The following is an 18,172-nucleotide window of genomic DNA, read 5'->3' as shown; positions in this document are numbered from 1 at the left end:
AGGGATCGGGATGAAACTTGGTGGGAAAAAATAGGCACAAGTCCTAGATACATGATTGACATAACTGGAACTGAACCGCTCTCTTTGGGGTAGTTCGGTGATGGGTTAATTCTGAAATATTAGAAAGAACGAGGTATTTCTAAATTACGAACGGGTGATCGGATCTCAATGAAATTTGATATTTAGAAGGATATCGTGTCTCAAAACTCTTATTTTAAATCCTGACCGGATCTGGTGACATTGGGGGAAGTTTGGGGTGGGGAACCTAAAATCATGGAAAACGCTTAGATTGGGGGGATCGGGATGAAACTTGGTGGGAAAAATAAGCAGAAGTCTTACATACGTGATTTGCATAATTGGAACGGATCCGCTCTATTGAGGGGGGGGGGGGTTAATTCTGAAAAATAAGAAAAAATTACGTATTTTTAACTTACGAAGGAGTGATCGGATCTTCATGAAACTTCATATTTAGAAGGACCTCGTAACTCAGATCTCTTATTTTAAATCTCAACTAGATCAAGCGTAATTGGGGGGGCAGTATGGGGGGACCGGAAATCTTAGAAAATACTAAAAGCGGGGAGATCAGGATGAAACTGGATGGGAAGATAGAAACCTGTCTAAGATACGTGTCTGACACAACCGGACTGGATCTGCTCTCTTTGGTGAAATTGGGGGGGGGGGGTATTTTTGAAAACTGAGGTATTTGTAACTTACGAAAGGGTGACCAGATCTTAATGAAATTTGATATTTAGAAGGGTCTTGTGCTTTAAAGTTCTAATTGTAAATTCCGACCAGATCCTGTGACATTGGGGGGAGTTGGGGGGGGGGGGGGCGGAATTCTTGGAAAACGTGAAAATTGGGGTATTTTTATCTTACGAATAGATGATCAGATCTTAATGAAATTTGATTTTTAGAAGGAATTCATGTCTAAGAGCTCTTATTTCAAATCCCTAATAGATCTTTTGACATTGGGGGTAGTCGGAGGGGGAAATCTTAGAAAACACTTGGAGTGGAGGAATTGGGATGAAGCTTGGTGGATAGAATAAAAAAAATGTCCTTGCCACGTGATTGACAGAATCGTACTGGATTCGTTCTCTGTCGAGGAGTTGGGGGGAGGGGTTCAGTGATTTGGCGAGTTCGGTGCTTCTGGACGTGCTAGGACGATGAAAATTGGTAGGCGTGTCAGGGAGCTGCACAATTTGTCTTGATAAAGTCGTTTTCCCAGATTCGACCATCTGGGGGGCTAAAGGGAGAGGAAAAATTAGAAAAAATAAGGTATTTATAACTTACGAGTGGGTAACCGGATCTTAATGAATTTTGATATTTAGAAGGACATCGTGACTCAGAGCTCTTATTTTAAATCCTGACCGGCATTAAGTCTCTTATTTTCCTTTTTAAATCAATCTATTGATTCATAGAATTTTGTTAGAGCTCATACCATATGATCTCTTGGCTCTTCTCGCCTCGTCACAAGTGCCATATGAGCTCTTAGCTCTTGTTTTATACCTAGAAAATCTTGGGTTGGATCTAAAGAACCTTAAACATTTATTTCAAATCCAAGTTCGATTAATTAAATATTAGCTTGTTTTGAATTTGCCTGGGTGTTGTTAAGTGGTTTTTAAATTCTAACAAAGCCATGTTAAATGATTCAGTTGTTCTCTCATCAGTTTCCCAAATCCTTTAGCCAAGACTAGAACTTAAAAAAAGAAAAAAAAAAAAAAAAAAAGAAATAAGAATATAGAGAGGAAAACGAACAAAAATGAGTTTTTTTAAGTCAAACGAAAATACTGAAAACATTATGTGAACATTTCGACAATACAACGGCCTCTCTTCTTCAGCGCGCATAAAAAAAGAAAAGAAAAAAAGGGAAATGCCCAAAAAGACAAGGAAAAAATTACGGAGAGTCGATTTCAAAAACTAGCCAGTAAAAACCAATGAAAAACCAAAATTAAAAGATCAATAAAGTGTAATAAAAGCTAAAATTTGAAGAATTAAAACCAAATATTTGACAACCAAAAGTGAGTCATTCACCAATATTCACGATTTTCACAAAATCCAAAAACTCCTGAACTGCCATCAAAGGATACTAGAAAACAACTGACCAATGAAAGAAAATTCATTTGGTGAAACAATAAAAACAACAATTAAATAACTTGGAGAGCAATGTAATTTGGTTTCCGAATTGAATCATTGCATTTTTTTTATTTATTTTTTTTGTCTGAGCCCTTTGAGATCTGATTGGGTGATGACGCGTTCATTATGTAAATGTGAAGGTGATTCAGTGTTTATTTCAGGGAAGACTAAGGTATTGGCTTAGTTTTTGAGAAAACGAAACCATGAGTAATTTATTCTCAAATCACTGGTATCTCTGCCCAAAGTTATTTGCTTTCGAATTTGTTTTTGGTTTTTTCTTTGTCTTTTTTTATATTTTCCTTGATTATATTTTACTTCGTACTGAAAAAGAGAGGCGATTGTCCTTTGTAAATATTCGTTTTTTTCAGTATTTTCTTTTGGCCTTAAGAAATCCCATATTTTATATTATGGCTGAACAATGGTATTTAAAAATTGTTACAAGATTTTGGAAAACTATTAAATTCTTCTTTGTAATTGCCTCGATTCCTCATAATCTGTTGCGTGACAAATATAAATTTTGTAGTTTCCCTATTGGCCTAATTGATAACTAATATTGCCAAATATTACCCACACTGTGGTGGTTCAGGCCTAACTGATAACTAAAATAGCCAAAGAGTACCCATATAGAGTGATAGTTCGGGCCTAGCTGATTACTAATATAGCCAAAAGGTACCCATAGTTTTGGTGGTTCAGAACTAACTGATAACTAATATAGCCAAATATTACCCACACTGTGGTGGTTCAGGCCTAACTGATAACTAATATAGCCAAATATTACCCACACTGTGGTGGTTCAGGCCTAACTGATAACTAAAATAGCCAAAGAGTACCCATACAGTGGTGCTTCAGGCCTAACTGATAACTAATATAGCCAAATATTGCCCACACTGTGGTGGTTCAGGCCTAACTGATAACTAAAATAGCCAAAGAGTACCCATACAGTGGTGCTTCAGGCCTAACTGATAACTAATATAGCCAAATATTACCCACACTGTGGTGGTTCAGGCCTAACTGATAACTAAAATAGCCAAAGAGTACCCATACAGTGGTGCTTCAGGCCTAACTGATAACTAATATAGCCAAATATTACCCACACTGTGGTGGTTCAGGCCTAACTGATAACTAAAATAGCCAAAGAGTACCCATACAGTCGTGGTTCAGGCCTGACTGATAACTAATATAGCCAAATATTACCCATACTATGGTGGTTCAGGCCTAACTGATAACTAAAATAGCCAAAGAGTACCCATACAGTGATGTTTCAGGCCTAGCTGATTACTAATATAGCCAAAGAGTGCCCATAAAGTTGTGGTTCAGACCTAATTGATAACTAATATAGCCAAATATTACCCATACTGTGGTGGTTCAGGCCTAACTGATAACTAAAATAGCCAAAGAATACCCATACAGTGATGGTTAAGGCCTAGCTGATTACTAATATAGCCAAAGAGTGCCCATACAGTTGTGGTTCAGGCCTAATTGATAACTAATATAGCCAAATATTACCCATACTGTGGTGGTTCAGGCCTAACTGATAACTAATATAGCCAAATATTACCCATACTGTGGTGGTTCAGGCCTAACTGATAACTAAAATAGCCAAAGAGTACCCATACAGTGATGGTTAAGGCCTAGCTGATTACTAATATAGCCAAAGAGTGCCCATACAGTTGTGGTTCAGGCCTAATTGATAACTAATATAGCCAAATAATACCCATACTGTGGTGGTTCAGGCCTAACTGATAACTAATATAGCAAAATATTACCCATACTGTGGTGGGTCAGGCCTAACTGATAACTAAAATAGCCAAAGAGTACCCATATAGAGTGATAGTTCGGGCCTAGCTGATTACTAATATAGCCAAAAGGTACCCATAGTTTTGGTGGTTCAGACCTAACTGATAACTAATATAGCCAAAGAGTACCCATATAGTGGTGGTTCAGGCTGAACTGATTACTAATATAGCCAAAGGGTACCCATAAACTGGAGGTTCAGGCCTAATTGATAACTAATATGGCCAAAGAGTACCCATACAGTGGTGGTTGTGGTCTCTCTTGCGCCCATGGTTTAATAACAAGAAGTGTTTTCAATTTACTATCTAAATTATCTAAATGGTATTAAATATTTTAATTTATCTATATTTATTTACTTACTTTTTAAGCTATTTTTATTTTATTTAATTTTTTTATTGTATTTATTCATCAATCATTTGTTAATTATGTTCATTTATTAAGTGCGTCCTCTACTTTATGAATAAATTTTCAAAAACCACAAAATGATTACTGTTAGATTATTTGTTTATTGGATTGTTATCAGAATGGATTTCCCAGCACTATTCTCTGTTCATTCTGGAAATTAGATTTCCAAATTGGGTATAATTTCTGCTTACCTTGTAATTATCTCTTAATTATTGTTATCCCTCTTTTCCTCCAATTTTTTACAACATGTTGCATCTATCTTTCAATCTATTTTCTTTTTCAGGGAACTTCGCGTCCAAGTCAATACCGTGTCCTTTGGAATGACAACCCTTTCGACAAGGAGGAACTTAAGTGTTTAACTTATCATTTATGCCACACTGGTGTGCGTAATATTCAGTCCGTTTCAATCCCAGTTCCTGTTTATCATGCCCATCTCGTAGCTTTTAGGATTCTCTACCATCTAGTCGAGAGAGTCCACGATTCTGGAGACGGTCCTTTGCAAGACTTGTCAAGGTTTGCTTGCCTTGTATTATTACTTTTTCCGCACTTTAAGATTATTTTGGTCTCTTTCAGGGGCGTATCTAGAGCAAAATCTTGGGGAGGGGAATTAATGTGACAAGGGTGTCAACAAGAATTTTTTAGGGGGGAGGGGGGTGGCAATGTGACAAGGGTACCAATAATTGATCAAATTGACAAATGTACTTTAAAAAAGAGGGAAAAACAATAAAGAGAATGAGGGTGCCAGAAAAAATCATGGGGGAGTCCGAGCCCTTCCCCCTGGATCCCCCAGCGTAGTATTTACTTCCGCAATAGCCTGTTGGAAATTCATAAGCAGTCTTTATGCTAATATTCACTACTCTGAACTGCTGAAAAATCTTGAAATTATAACCCTTTTAAATTGACCCTTTTACATTTACGATCCTGACCCTATCCAAGAAAATGCCAAACGTCTGTTCAGAACTGTGTGTCGTGGAATTCGTAGTGAGTTTTCAGACAGTTGAAAGAATTGTATTAGTATTATAAGAAGAATATAAATTAATGTTTGTTGTTATTATTTTTGTAAATATCCTGCCACGAACTTGCTAATTACGTAAAACTTCTGATCAGAAAGCTTTTTTTGATGATTCATTCAGTTAACCTTCACGATTCTTTTCATTATCCTACAAGTTTCGGGTTACTTGCAGGTTTGGTATAAAACTTTGAATGTTTCAGAATTGAGTTAAGATTATTTAAAATTATTTAATCATTCTAGTTACCAAGTTTATTGTCAATTTCTAAAGAAACTTTGTATTGTCTGGGGTATGTTTAGAGCCAGAGATAGGGGGTATGGCCCATCGCTAGATCCACCAATACCCGTGCTTGCATAATTTGCTGTAGTTTAGTTATTAAGCAATAATATTTTATAGCAAAAGACTTTTACAGTTGCCAAAACCAATAATTTTAGTCATGCACATTTCTAGGATTTTCTTTTTGGGGAAAAAAGGGGGTTGAGTTTTTTTCTATATATTCAGTTTTCGTTTCAGCTATCTCGGCATAATTAACTTCGCTTCCTAAGCAAATGTATTTCCTAATGTATTGTTTATGTATGTTTGTTTTTTTGTTGTTGATTTCTGTATATGGTCTCATTCTCAATGTTTTCTCATTCTCCATATTCTCTCTTTATTTTCCTTGAATTTAGCACAGCCTCGCAAGCTTCGCTTATGTTGTGCTATTCATTAGGAATGTTTACTTCTAATAAAATTGTTCTACTACTACTACTACTAAGAAAATTACCCTTGCTTAGACTTTGAGCGGTAGCTAACACAATTTCATAATAACCCTTTCTGGTTTTTAATATCTTTGTCTTATCCGCCTGTAGAGTTAGCACCGTTATTTGGCATTTCAATGACTTAAAACAATTCTCAGTTTCATGAATTGGAATGCTTTTGGTTTCTCACAAGGTGTGCAAAAAGAATAAATTTTATTGCTAACGTTATGAAAGATCCTCATGACATCAGTATTTTTCTTAGTTATTGATAAATATAGTGTTGCCGCTTCTATTTTTTCTAATAGTATGGTTTTCTATCAGTCCAAAAGTAGGATTTCGTGTGTCAATGGATTATACTTTTTCGTATATCGTTGGTTTACTGTTACGAAGCTGCTTACTTATCATAAGTGTTCGATATGTGCTCCAAAACTTATGCAAGACGATGGTGAAATATTCAACGAAACTTATTCTTTTATGGTAGAAAAGGCCTACGAGAGTCAAGCCTGCAAACATCCATCCTTACCGCCCCTTCGCTAGATGTTGTTTCGTTTCTTCAAAAATCTGACTCAATTACATTAAAGGAATCCCTGTTGTAACCCGGGACTAATCCCTCGAATTTGACTTGAGAGCAAAGACTTGAACTGGGAAGTTGGATCTAAGGACTTGCCCCTTGAACAATTTATTGTTTTTTGCGTATACGTGCGTTTTAGGGCATCTGCGCCCTTTTTTGTTTTGATAGATTATAAATAAATTGAATTGAATTGCGAAGTAAAATTTAAGAATCGTGATACGAACAGAATTCCCAACCAACAAAAGTAAACTAGCGAGTAGTTATTTTAGTTCTAGTAATTTAAATATTTCATTCTCTCCTTGAACAATTGACAGGTTTTAACAGATTTTGATCAGGAACTGAATTTGCGTTCGCTAGTTAAGGCTACTTTCGGCTACTTCAAGCTAAATCACGTTTTCAGGCTTTCAGCAACGAATCCCCTTGGATCAGGAACTAAATTCGTGTTGGTTAGTTGAATGTAGGAAAGTAAGGTCTAAATTTGATAGGATTAAAGGAGTTAAAAAGAGAGTGGCAAATAGAGGCTAATGAAGAAATTAAAAACATTTATAGGGTGAATAGCTCTCGAAAGTTTTGGTCGGTAGTTAAATGTTTGATAGAGGGCCCCAGGAGAAAGAGGAGATTCCCCGCCAAGTTGAGAGGTGGCCAAATTATATTAAAGATAGGGAGCCAGGATCTGTCAGGGCGAATGAGTCGAATGTTTCAGAGGATGTGGATATAGGTCTACGGACGGTGTCATACTTTTGAAGACAGAATGATGGGGTTTAGCTGGGCCTGTATCTCAACAAGAAATTCGGGATCGGTTGAAAAAGACGAAGGGTAGTTCGTGTTCGGGAACAAATGGTGTATCTATATTACGCCCTAAGGCTAGGAAGGACGACTTTATTTCCCATATTGGCCTCAATTATCTCATTTATTGAGAAATCAATTGAGAAATGGCCTCAATTTCGTGGGAAAAGTTTTCCAAATTACTGTTCGTTTATCATTGATGTAGTCTTTTTCATGGAAAAAAATAATATTATATATCTAATCAGTTTTTGTTTCTATGAGAATCCATTGTATGGGTTGCTATTTGTATGTTAGAAAAACTTTTTCAACGATTTTAAATCCTGACACAAATAATGTTTTTCAATTTAATTTGATAGCTTCTGAAGTTGACCTGAAAAATAAAGCTTAATATCATTCCCAAAATATTCTATCTATGCTCTTTGACAAACTGGATGCACTTATACTCTTTTTGTTTATTTAAATTGTGAAACCAGACGTAGTAATGTATGTATGTATGTATTTATTTATAACCCATCATATAAAATAATGAAGTGATGGAGTACATTGAAAAAAAAGGGAAAAAAGAAGAAAGAAACAACATATCGTAATTAGATTCTAAAATACAAACAAAAATAATTCCACCCCAAAAAACAACATTTTGACATTCATGGCCGGTTTGCTTATTGCACATGTGTACATTCAGCTCAGCTAACTTAGCACACGGGTCAGACAAGCTATATTTTTTCATCAAATAGGAGTTGCGAGTCCACGTAGGAACTCGCAACAGAAACTTAGCAAATTTGAAGAAAACGCGTTTCATCCTAAGATGGTCAGATTCACTAAACATAGGGTAAAATGGTACTAAATACAGAATATATGGCAGTACGACACTATTGTAAATTCTCGCAAGATGGGCTCTATTCAAATGAAACTGAGAACTAACAATTATACCATATACACGACGGATTTTCGTTTCCATACTTTCTAGCATCAATAGCCTAGTTTTCTTCAGATTTTATCCAATTGGAAGGCCAAGATATTTCAACTTAACACAAGGCTTTACTTCTGTACCATTCAGATCTATAGATATATTATCTGATCTAGTCGTATCTATTTCATTAAAAATCAAAACATCACATTTTTCAGCATTTAGGGAAAGTCCAATATCACTGTAGTTTTTACATATCTCCAAAAACATTTTTCTAGCCCACTGATAGTCCTACTAATATTAAAAACGTCGTCTGCATAACATAATATTGACAAATCAGTACCTTTATATATACAGCACGAAGGAAGTTGGCACTGAGCTGGAAGCGTTGCATTATTATAAACCGAGGGAGAAGTAACCGCACCCTGCTTAACCCCGATATGAATTGGTATATACCCATCAGTCACCAAATTGCTTCCAGGTATACGTATTTTTGCTTTCATATGGCGGTACATGTACAAAAGAAGTCTAACTACGTCTAGCGATACACCACGGTTCAGAAGCTCCTTCATTGCTTGGGGATGCAACATCGAATCAAATGCTTTACTAACATCGTATGTTCCAAGCGCTAGAGTACCACCGGATTTATCTGCATCGATAAATAAATTGCACAGACATTTAAGAGCATGAAAGCAACCAAGCTTAGGCTGGAAGCCAAACTGGTGAGGAGGCATGTAACAGATAGAACGTAGGTTATTAATTATAAGTAATTCAAACACCTTCGCAAAAACGTTTGAAACAGTTATAGGTCGATACGATGAGCATTCAGACGGATCCTTCCTTTTTTTTAGAATCGGTGAAATAAGACCAAGACAAATAGAATCTAGAACTATACCGTAGCAAAAAACCATTTGGTACAACAAAGAAAGATGACACATAAGCTTATCAGACCCATTTCGTAAATGAAGGGCGCATATGCCATCATAACCCATGGACTGTCTTTTGTTAAGCTTTCGTATAACATCACGTAATTCACTAATTGTAATTTTGCTTTCCCGAGTTTTATTATTTGCCAAACGAGTTTTCCATAACTTGTTAGGGTCATTCGCGGTCGATTCCGCAATTGCAACACTTTGGCCAACCCGGTGAGCTTTAAGCTCCTTCTGAAAGTGGCGCTTAGTAAGTAACCGTGAAGTATTTACAACTCCGTTTCTAAGTAGTAAATAATTTCTGAGACCACACTGGCTAATCATGACAAACATAAAATGGCAAAAAAAGAGAAAAAATGAGGACAATAACAGCCAGTGAAAAAATTAAAAATTATGCAAATATTTTGATCAAGACCTCGGCTTGGCCGTCCTCAGCGCAGAATAAAACTGATAAAATAAAAATATAGAAAAAAACTTAAAATAAGACACAAAGCTAAAATAAGAAGACCCTTTCAAAGTAAGGCTGAGAGGGTAACTTTTTACTCTGAAAATAGAACTAATAGTACAAATAGTAGTAGTAGTAGTAGCTGTGGTAGCGGTAGAAGCAGCGGTAATTGTAGTAGTAGCGTGCACATTTTGCCTTTTTGGTTAATTGATCATCTTCCTTATCTTTTCCTGAAGAGTTAAAATTAATATTCTCAGTTATTCCCGAGTTGCGCCCTTTTGACAACCTATGTACACATAAGATGTTTTGATTTCGTGCAACACTCCCTCCTATATTCCTTGAAAGACTCACTTTAATGACCTTCGTATTTTGGGAAAGTAGTAGTCAAACATGCAAACCTTTCCTCAATAACATATACTATATGTAAACATTGAACAAATTGCCTACTTACAGTCCTTGCCCTGATATTTCGGGGGGGGGGAGGTTGCCATTCGCAAGCGCATAATTACTGAAACTTTCAATAATGTTGAAAAAAGATATCTCTCAGAACTTTGTTTGGATGTTTTTTTTTGGAAATGATGGGGGGGGGTCTGGTTGCTCTCAAATCACCTTTGACTCTTAATAAAGGCGCTATCACTTCAAATTACAAATCAAATGAGCCCATCTGAAGTTTATGCGACATCCCATTACGTAAAACCTTATAGGCCCCAGGCCACAACTTTACAGCCCTTGTATCAGGGCTCTGGGGGTTGTGTCAACCATAGAAGCACTGCTATAGGTTCTTTTGACTTTTTTGCTTTAAAATGAATATCTCGGGATTTCAACCAGATGTGTTTTATGAAAAGAGGACTTTTTTTTTGGGGGGGGGGGTTGACCTCCATCACTTTGACTCTTAAAGGGGAACTAGAACTTCCAATTTTTGAAGAAATGGGCCACCTCTAAAGTTTATACAACTATTCCTTCCATAAAAACCTTAAATTCCACCGGAACATAACTTACAACCCTTGCCCCCAGGCTCTGGTAGTTTGTAGCAATCCAAAAAGCGTTGTTATATAGTCTTTGGACTATTTTGAATGAAATTTCTTACAATTTCTATTGTCTACATTTTGACAAAGCACGACGTGTGTGGAGGGATAATAGCTGCCCTCTCATCACTTTGACTCTTAAAAAGGTAAAAAAGCGCTAAAACTTCTGAATACCTTTCGAATGAGACCCCTCTGAAATATATACGACAACCCTTTCTATTAAAAACGCTATATGCCCACAAGGCATAACTTACAACCCTTGCTCTGAGTGCTCTGGGGTGGTTGTCATCCTCATTATTTCTGTCATCTCCAAAACATTATTTCTGGATCTTTCGATTACGCTGAGCAAAACTGATATTCCAAAATTTCGATCGGACGCGTTTGGGAAATGATTGGCTTGGAGGACTTTTGACTCTATAAAAAGGGCACTATAACTTCCAATTTCAATACAAATGAGTACCAGCTGAAATTTGTTCAACCAACCATTCCATAAAAACTTTATTTGCCCCCAGGGCATAACTTAACACCCTTGCTCCAGGGCTCTGAGGGGTTGTGCCAACCCTAGAGGTATTGTTACATTTTGGATAATTAAAAAAAAAAAAATATATTTTACAGTTTCAATCAGATGCGTTTGTTGAAAAGATAGGTAGTCGGGGGGGGGGAGTAGTTGCCCTGCCTCACTTTTGACTCTTAAAAGGGAGCTAAAACTTCTAATTTTCAACGAAATGAGACTCTTCTAAAGTTTATACAACCATCCCATCCACAAAAACTATAAATGTCCATGGGGCATAACATACCACCCCTGTCCCCAGTATCTAGGGTTTGTTTCAAGCCCAAAAGTTTTGTTATATGATCTTCGGAATATTTTGGGTATAATTATTATTTCAAAAATTCAATCGGATGCATTTCAGGACAATACGACGTGCGTTTGTGGGTGTGTTTGTGCGGGGGGGGGTAGCTACCCTATGATCACAGTTACTCTTAAAAAGGGCGTTAGAACTTCCGATTTTCATTCCAATAAGCCCTCTTTGAAGATTATACGACCACCCTTTCTATGAAAACCTTATATCCCCTCAGGGCATAACTTGCAACTTATGTTCTGAGAGTTTTTTTTTTGGGGGGGGGCGGCTGTCATCCTCAAAGATATAATGTCTGGAACTTTCAATTATGTCGAAAAAGTGGCTATCTCAAAATTTTAAATGGATTGTGTTTGCGGATATGTTTGGAAAGGGTGGGGGTATAGTGGCCCTCTAATCACTTCCAAATATTAAAAAGGGCACCAGCCCCTTCAATTTCCAGTTGAATGAACCCTTTTTGAAGTTTCTACGAAAACTTTCTATACGAATTGCCCTTTTCTAGGACCAAAAGAAAACAAAACGAAAAATATATTACATTGCGCCAACACCGTTCTTTACTTAGGCAGCGCTACTGTGCTACCTATTATAAACACCGTTCCCTGCTACCCCTCATTGCTGCAGTCAACTGAAACACGTGCCACAAGAATTAAAATTAAAATTGAAATTCATACGTTCTTTTTTTTACTACTTTGAAAAATCGTGCCCAGTGCTTATCATGGGCAGTGCAATAGCGCTGCCCAATTAGAAGAGCGATGTGGGCACAATGTTTTTTGTTTTGTTTTTTAGATCAGGGCTCGTCGTATTAAAGGAGTTATCGTAGACACTTTGAGAGGGGCTCATTGAATTGGAAATTGAAAGGGTTAGTGCCTTTTTTAATGGTCAAAAATGATTGGACGGCAATAAGCCCCCTCCCCCACGCCCATCATTTCCCAAAACTCATCCAGTCGAACTTTTGAGACAGCCATTCCGTTCAGGGTAGTTCAAAGGTCCAGAAATTATGTCTTTGAGGATGGCAACCCCCCCACAGGCAAGGGTTGTAGTTCATTCCCTGGAGACATGAATTGTTTTTATAGAAAGGGTGGCTGCACGAGCTTTAAAGGGAGGTTATTGGATTTTCAATCAGAATTCTAGTGCCCTTTTTAAGAGTAAAAGTGATTGGAGGACAGGAACCCCTCTCCCAAACGTCGTATCTGATAGAAATTCTTAGATAGCCATTTGTCTTAAATAAATTAAAGATTATATAACAAGGCCTTTGGGGTTGATTCAACCCCACTAAATATTGAAGATTTCCATTGAATATTGTAAAAGGAGTATTGTGGTAGTAGTGATGGTAGCAGTAGAAGTGGGGGTAGTTGCAGCAGTAGTGATAGCATGCAAAAATATTGTCTTTTTGAGAAATATCTCCCTTATTAAAGCTCCAAATTAATATACTCAGTAATTCCTGAGTTCCACCTTTTAGACAATTCGTATACACATAACTTTTTTTTATTTAGTTTAACACTACTCAACACTCTCTAAGACCGGAATGCCCTTCGACTTTTTGGAAGGTAAAGTCAAAAAGGCATACCTTTCTTAATAGTATATTAAATAAAAAAAAACAAGTTTTTTAACTGAAAGTAAGTAGCGACATTAAAAATTAATTCAGACAGAAATTACTCCGTATATGAAAGTGGCTGTTCCCTCCTCAACGTCCCGCTCTTTACGCTAAAGTTTTTTACTGTTTTAAAAAGTTGAGTTTAGAGAAAGAGTCAAAATTTAGTGTAAAAAGCGAGGCGTTGAGGAGGGGACAGCAGGTTGTCATAAAGCATAGATAGAATGTTTTGCAAATCATATTAAGTCTCATTTTTCAAGTCAACTTGAGGAGATATAAAATCAAATTAAACTAAGCTATTAGTGTCAGGATTAAAAATTGTTGAGAACTTGAGAAAGACTGTCCCAATAAAAAGCCAACAGAAATTCATCTAAAAAACTATTTCCACATAACAAGTTATTCAAAGAAAGTAAATAGCTCCCTTAAGTCAAATATGAGCCGAAATAAAGTCAAATAATCTTCCAAGCATAAAACTACCACAAATCACCATCAATAAATAAATGAAACTCAAGACGAACAACAATAAATGACCAAATTAAACTCAAAACGAGCAAAAATTAATATGTTTAGGACTGAAAACCCTTATGCTTTTTCAAGACCAGAACATAAATTGTACTTTACTGAAAAAAAAAATGGACCATGGGTGGTCCGTTTATATACCTATGCTGATATTTATTCCTTAAAGTTTTAATAATTTTTTAATAACTAAAGTAAAAAATCTGAAAACATTTAAACTGTATTTTATTTTCAGTAAAGTGCAAAATATGTTTTGGTATTGAAAAATCACGAGGGTTTTCAGCACTGTGCAGCGGGGCAGAATCCACCTTAATTCTTGGTTCAAAAAGAAATTCTGGTCTGGTTGGTGTTGCAAGAAGCCAATCGGTCCATTGGTTGCAAGCTCCTTACTTTTAGCTGAGGAGCGAGGATTTAAAGCTGTTACCAAGTTTGTCAAAGAGGATGAAAAAGCCTTTTTAAAAGTTAAAGTAGCCCCAATGAATGTTGCTTTAAGAAAACCGGGACCAAAACGAATGTTGTTGAACAAAGCGAAGCTGTTTTAGAGCTTAAGATAGTGAAAAGAATCCTGTGTGGGATAGGTTCCAGCACTATAAGTGAACTGAAACAGCATAAAAATATTCTAAGCTTTGAACTTGTTTCATATGAAGTGGTTTCATATGCAGTGAATTCGAAGTGGTGTTAAGTTTACCTTGGTAGACTTTCTAAGAGAGGCCGGTAGCTTGCCTGAATGGCCTGAGCACCGGAACTTCGATGAGAAACGCTGCTTATATGGGCGTGAAGCCTTTGTTGTCACCTCATGCCAGTGTTTCGCCAAAAGCCACCAGCTGAACATGAAACCGACGAAATCTATGCCGTGCGGTTGCATAAAGTCCTGTTGAAAGGGATACCTGAAACAACAAGAGAAATTCCTATCTTGGGTGACAGATATGACGGACTGTTTGGTCATACTGGTGAAAATGGTGACAGTGTATCTCTGAACGGCTTCAGCGGGTGTCATCAGTTATGTATCCGCTGCTCGACAGTCTACTCCCTCTTGAAGACCTCAAACATTGGGAACTGTACAGAGATTGCTGCAAATTCAAAAAGCAAAGCAAATTGGATGAAAGCAATTTATGAAACATGGGAGGCAAATGGATTTGACTATATTAACAGCTGAAGTACTGCCGAGATATTCCGAATATGGCTGTCTGGAATATGAATACAAGTTGAGAGCTATAGGTTTAAGTCATGATGTTGATTTTCACAGTTTTGAGGAACTTCTCTGTTGCACACATGAGGAAGCGGACACCTGGATGGCTCTGCACTTTCCCTTTTCCTTCAGAAATGGCTTTGAAAGGATGACTGTTTGTGCGAATGACACTGATGTAGTTGTGGCATTAGTGTACCAATTTCCTCGTCTCCTTGACATTTTTCCTGGGGGGAATGTTGTGCCTCAACTCCTTGTGAAGTTTCCAAATTATTATGTCCCCATTGATCTTTTGATCCAAAGAATGGAGAAGTAAATTTTGAGCTCTCTGGTGTTCATTCACTGCATTTCGGGGTGTGACGCAACAAGTTACTTTTTGTTCTTATAAAAATCAATATTCTTAGTGTCCGCCAAGTAGAGCGGTCTATGCATGGAGATTCAGTGTTCAAACAGAAGTTGAGAGGTGAAATCTTCACGGAAGCCAGTACGTTCTCCTTCCAAAATGTTGCAATAAAGTTGATAATCAGTGTTTATGGAAAGAATATTAATCAGTTTCCCCCTCAGTGATTTACGAGTACACTTGTACCCTCGTAAGAAGCAGCTGACAGCATTGCTCCCTACTGAGCAATGAACATTGCAGGCGGTCTTACTATCAACTTACAATATAGAATGATTTTGATCCCAAGACCATATGTGCCCAGCCCTTTGAGTTACGGATGGCAATTTTCTAGACAAGATGTTGTTCCTGTCATTTCGAGCGCTTCCGTCGGAATATTCACAATTATTTTGTGAGTGTAGCAAAAAGTGCTCCAAGAACTCTAAATGTCTTCCTCAATTTTGTGATGTGTTTGCGTGCCTGTGCCGGAAAGTGTGATAATTCGCCAGAAGAAGTATAACATCTGCGTAATTTGTGATCATTTTTTTTAGCTTCTTTTTCTTTCTCTTTTTTCCATTTCTTTCTCTATTTTTGCAGCTTTCTTTATTTCTTGTTTTTTCCTTTTTTTTACCTACTTCTGATGAGGCTAGGATTCAATATCTGTTCACTTTAATTTATTCCACGTGGCTTCTATTTTGACGCCGCTAATGGATTGGAATTGCTAAGGTGGTGGCACTTTACTTTGAACATAACTCTAAGGCAAACACAGAAAAGTTGGTTTCCGGTGTCACCACTTAGATATGTTTTAATAATTTGCAGTTAGAAAGCTAGATCTGATTGTGCTCATTATTTTTTCTTTTCTCTCTCGGTACCTTGTTCTGTTTCGCATTCTAAGTTCAAACCTCTCATCTAGAACAGAAATGATAAAATATAGCTGATGATATCACCGATTATGCAAATTAGTTTATATCTCCTTTGGCACACGAAATTTTCGTTGCGCCCGCCTTTATTCATTTTCGGCAACCAATTCTACCCCTGATAAGTTTCTCAAACCTTCTTTAGCTCGTTGAAGCCTGTGATATTAGAATTTCGTTGACTGGGTCCCTGACTGCAAATTAATTTTTCTAAGGGGCAGCGTAAATTATGTACGGCACTTGTCGCACCTATGATAGCTATTTTTATTAACTATTCTTTAACGATCTTGGATCATTCTAAGTTAAGTATGGCTTTTCTGTTCAGGATATGGGATTTTAATCCATGAATCATTGCTGATTATTCTAAGATAGGTTTACTTTTATTAATTTTTTTTTTCATCTAGGATGTATGATTAGATTTCGAGGGATTTAAAGGTCATGCATTATTGTAGATTTTCCAAGATAAATGGGGATTTCCGACATGGGCTTCTGATTTTCTGTAGCAAAGTTGGCTTCTCTATTACGGGGCTAAGAAATATGATTTCTCCACAGCTTTTTCAACTTTAGAAATTTCTTTTCAAAAATTGGTAGTCTTTTTGGCGAGTTTTTAAATAAGACCCCGTCCTGCCATAATAGATTTGTCATCTTTGATGTTAGATTACTTCTTTTCTTTTTCTCTTTTTTTCAAAATACTCTATGTTTCCAGCCACATTATGTGGCCCCATATGCCATACTTCATTTGAAAGTAATGGAGATGTTACTTTTGCAACAATTGCGGCAGAGATGCTCTTCGCCAGTGTGTCCTAATATGTTGGTGATTCTCAAGATTTTACTAGATATAGGCTTATTTCCACTCCTAAATTTTTGCTTCTTTCTTTTTTATACAGTTACTTACTTGTTTTATACCTACTTATTTCTTATTATTTTTCCCCCCTATTTAAATTTGTTAGATAGATAGATGGATAGATAATTTTTTATTTGCAACAATTAAATAAACAAAAAAAACATGACAAAGCAGTGGGCATGCCTGGTGGCATACTTTAGCAGTGACAATGTTACAATATTACATACACTACGAAAATAAAAACTAGCACTGACAATGTATTAGTAGTGACAAAATAAAAATAAATCAGGCCAAAGTAAATACAAGCCTACAGCATCAGCATAAATATACAAAAAAAAAAAAAATAATAATTCCGCGCAACATATTAAACACAAATCACCTAATCATTTGTTATTTAATTAAATATTTGAAAACCCGTCATAACTTACATATAAATCCTTCATACCTTTAATCCTCGCACCCAATAATTTTGACAAATTTCAACTTTGCGATTATATTTTGCAGCTTTTTAATAAATAGTAAGTTTATTATATCTGAAAAAATATTTTCATGACTGCGTCGATAAGTTTTTTTTTCATAATTTTAAAAACTCTCGCTTATTGCTACATTCTCGTACTGATATTGGATATTGTTATTTCTGTAATTGAGTCAAGGTACATTGTTTGCGATTTTTGCAACTATGTTAGGTGGTACAACGAAAAAAGTCGTTTAAAATATGCTAATAAGGCATAACAAAAGAATTTTTTTTCTTCTTGTCTTAAGAAATTGCTGTGCGTGTTGTATTGCATTTCTTCCAAATATGTTAAGAACAGGCATTTCTTGTCTTTTCACACTCAGCCTCCCCCCCCCCCGGTCCATGGTATGAAGTTCTATGAAGTGTTTTAATAAAACATTTTCTTTTTATTTTACATAACTAAATTAAAAATGTTTTATAATTCTTAGCTTTATTTTATAGTGGAGAAGGAACTTCCAATTCAGACAACAGTAAAGATGGCACTCTTTCGAAAGACGGTGCAGCGTCTTTCTACGTAGATACAAAGAAAGTTATGCATTTCCCTTGAAGTTGGAGAACTGCAGTGCAAGAATTACATTGGATTGTATTGTTCTCAGAGTTGGTTATTTGGATAATGGTCATCTAATTTTAAG

The 18,172-nt window shown here is 36.4% G+C and overlaps 1 protein-coding gene across 2 annotated transcripts in view; it reads left to right on the top strand.

Moving 5' to 3' along the window:
- LOC136038132 (protein argonaute-4-like) overlaps positions 1-18,166 on the top strand; it is a 90,800-nt gene extending 72,634 nt beyond the window's left edge. For both annotated transcript variants that reach the window (XM_065721157.1, XM_065721156.1), the window contains exons 11-12: positions 4,616-4,845; positions 17,982-18,166. In XM_065721157.1, coding sequence (XP_065577229.1) covers positions 4,616-4,845; positions 17,982-18,087 — 336 coding nt within the window. In that variant the 3' untranslated portion in view covers positions 18,088-18,166. The remainder of the gene's footprint in view (positions 1-4,615; positions 4,846-17,981) is intronic.
- Positions 18,167-18,172: the final 6 nt, after the last annotated feature.

The sequence above is a fragment of the Artemia franciscana genome, chromosome 17 (assembly GCF_032884065.1).
Source record: "Artemia franciscana chromosome 17, ASM3288406v1, whole genome shotgun sequence".
In the NCBI taxonomy this organism is placed as follows: Eukaryota; Metazoa; Arthropoda; class Branchiopoda; order Anostraca; family Artemiidae; genus Artemia; species Artemia franciscana.
This window is presented reverse-complemented; position numbering and strand designations above follow the sequence as displayed.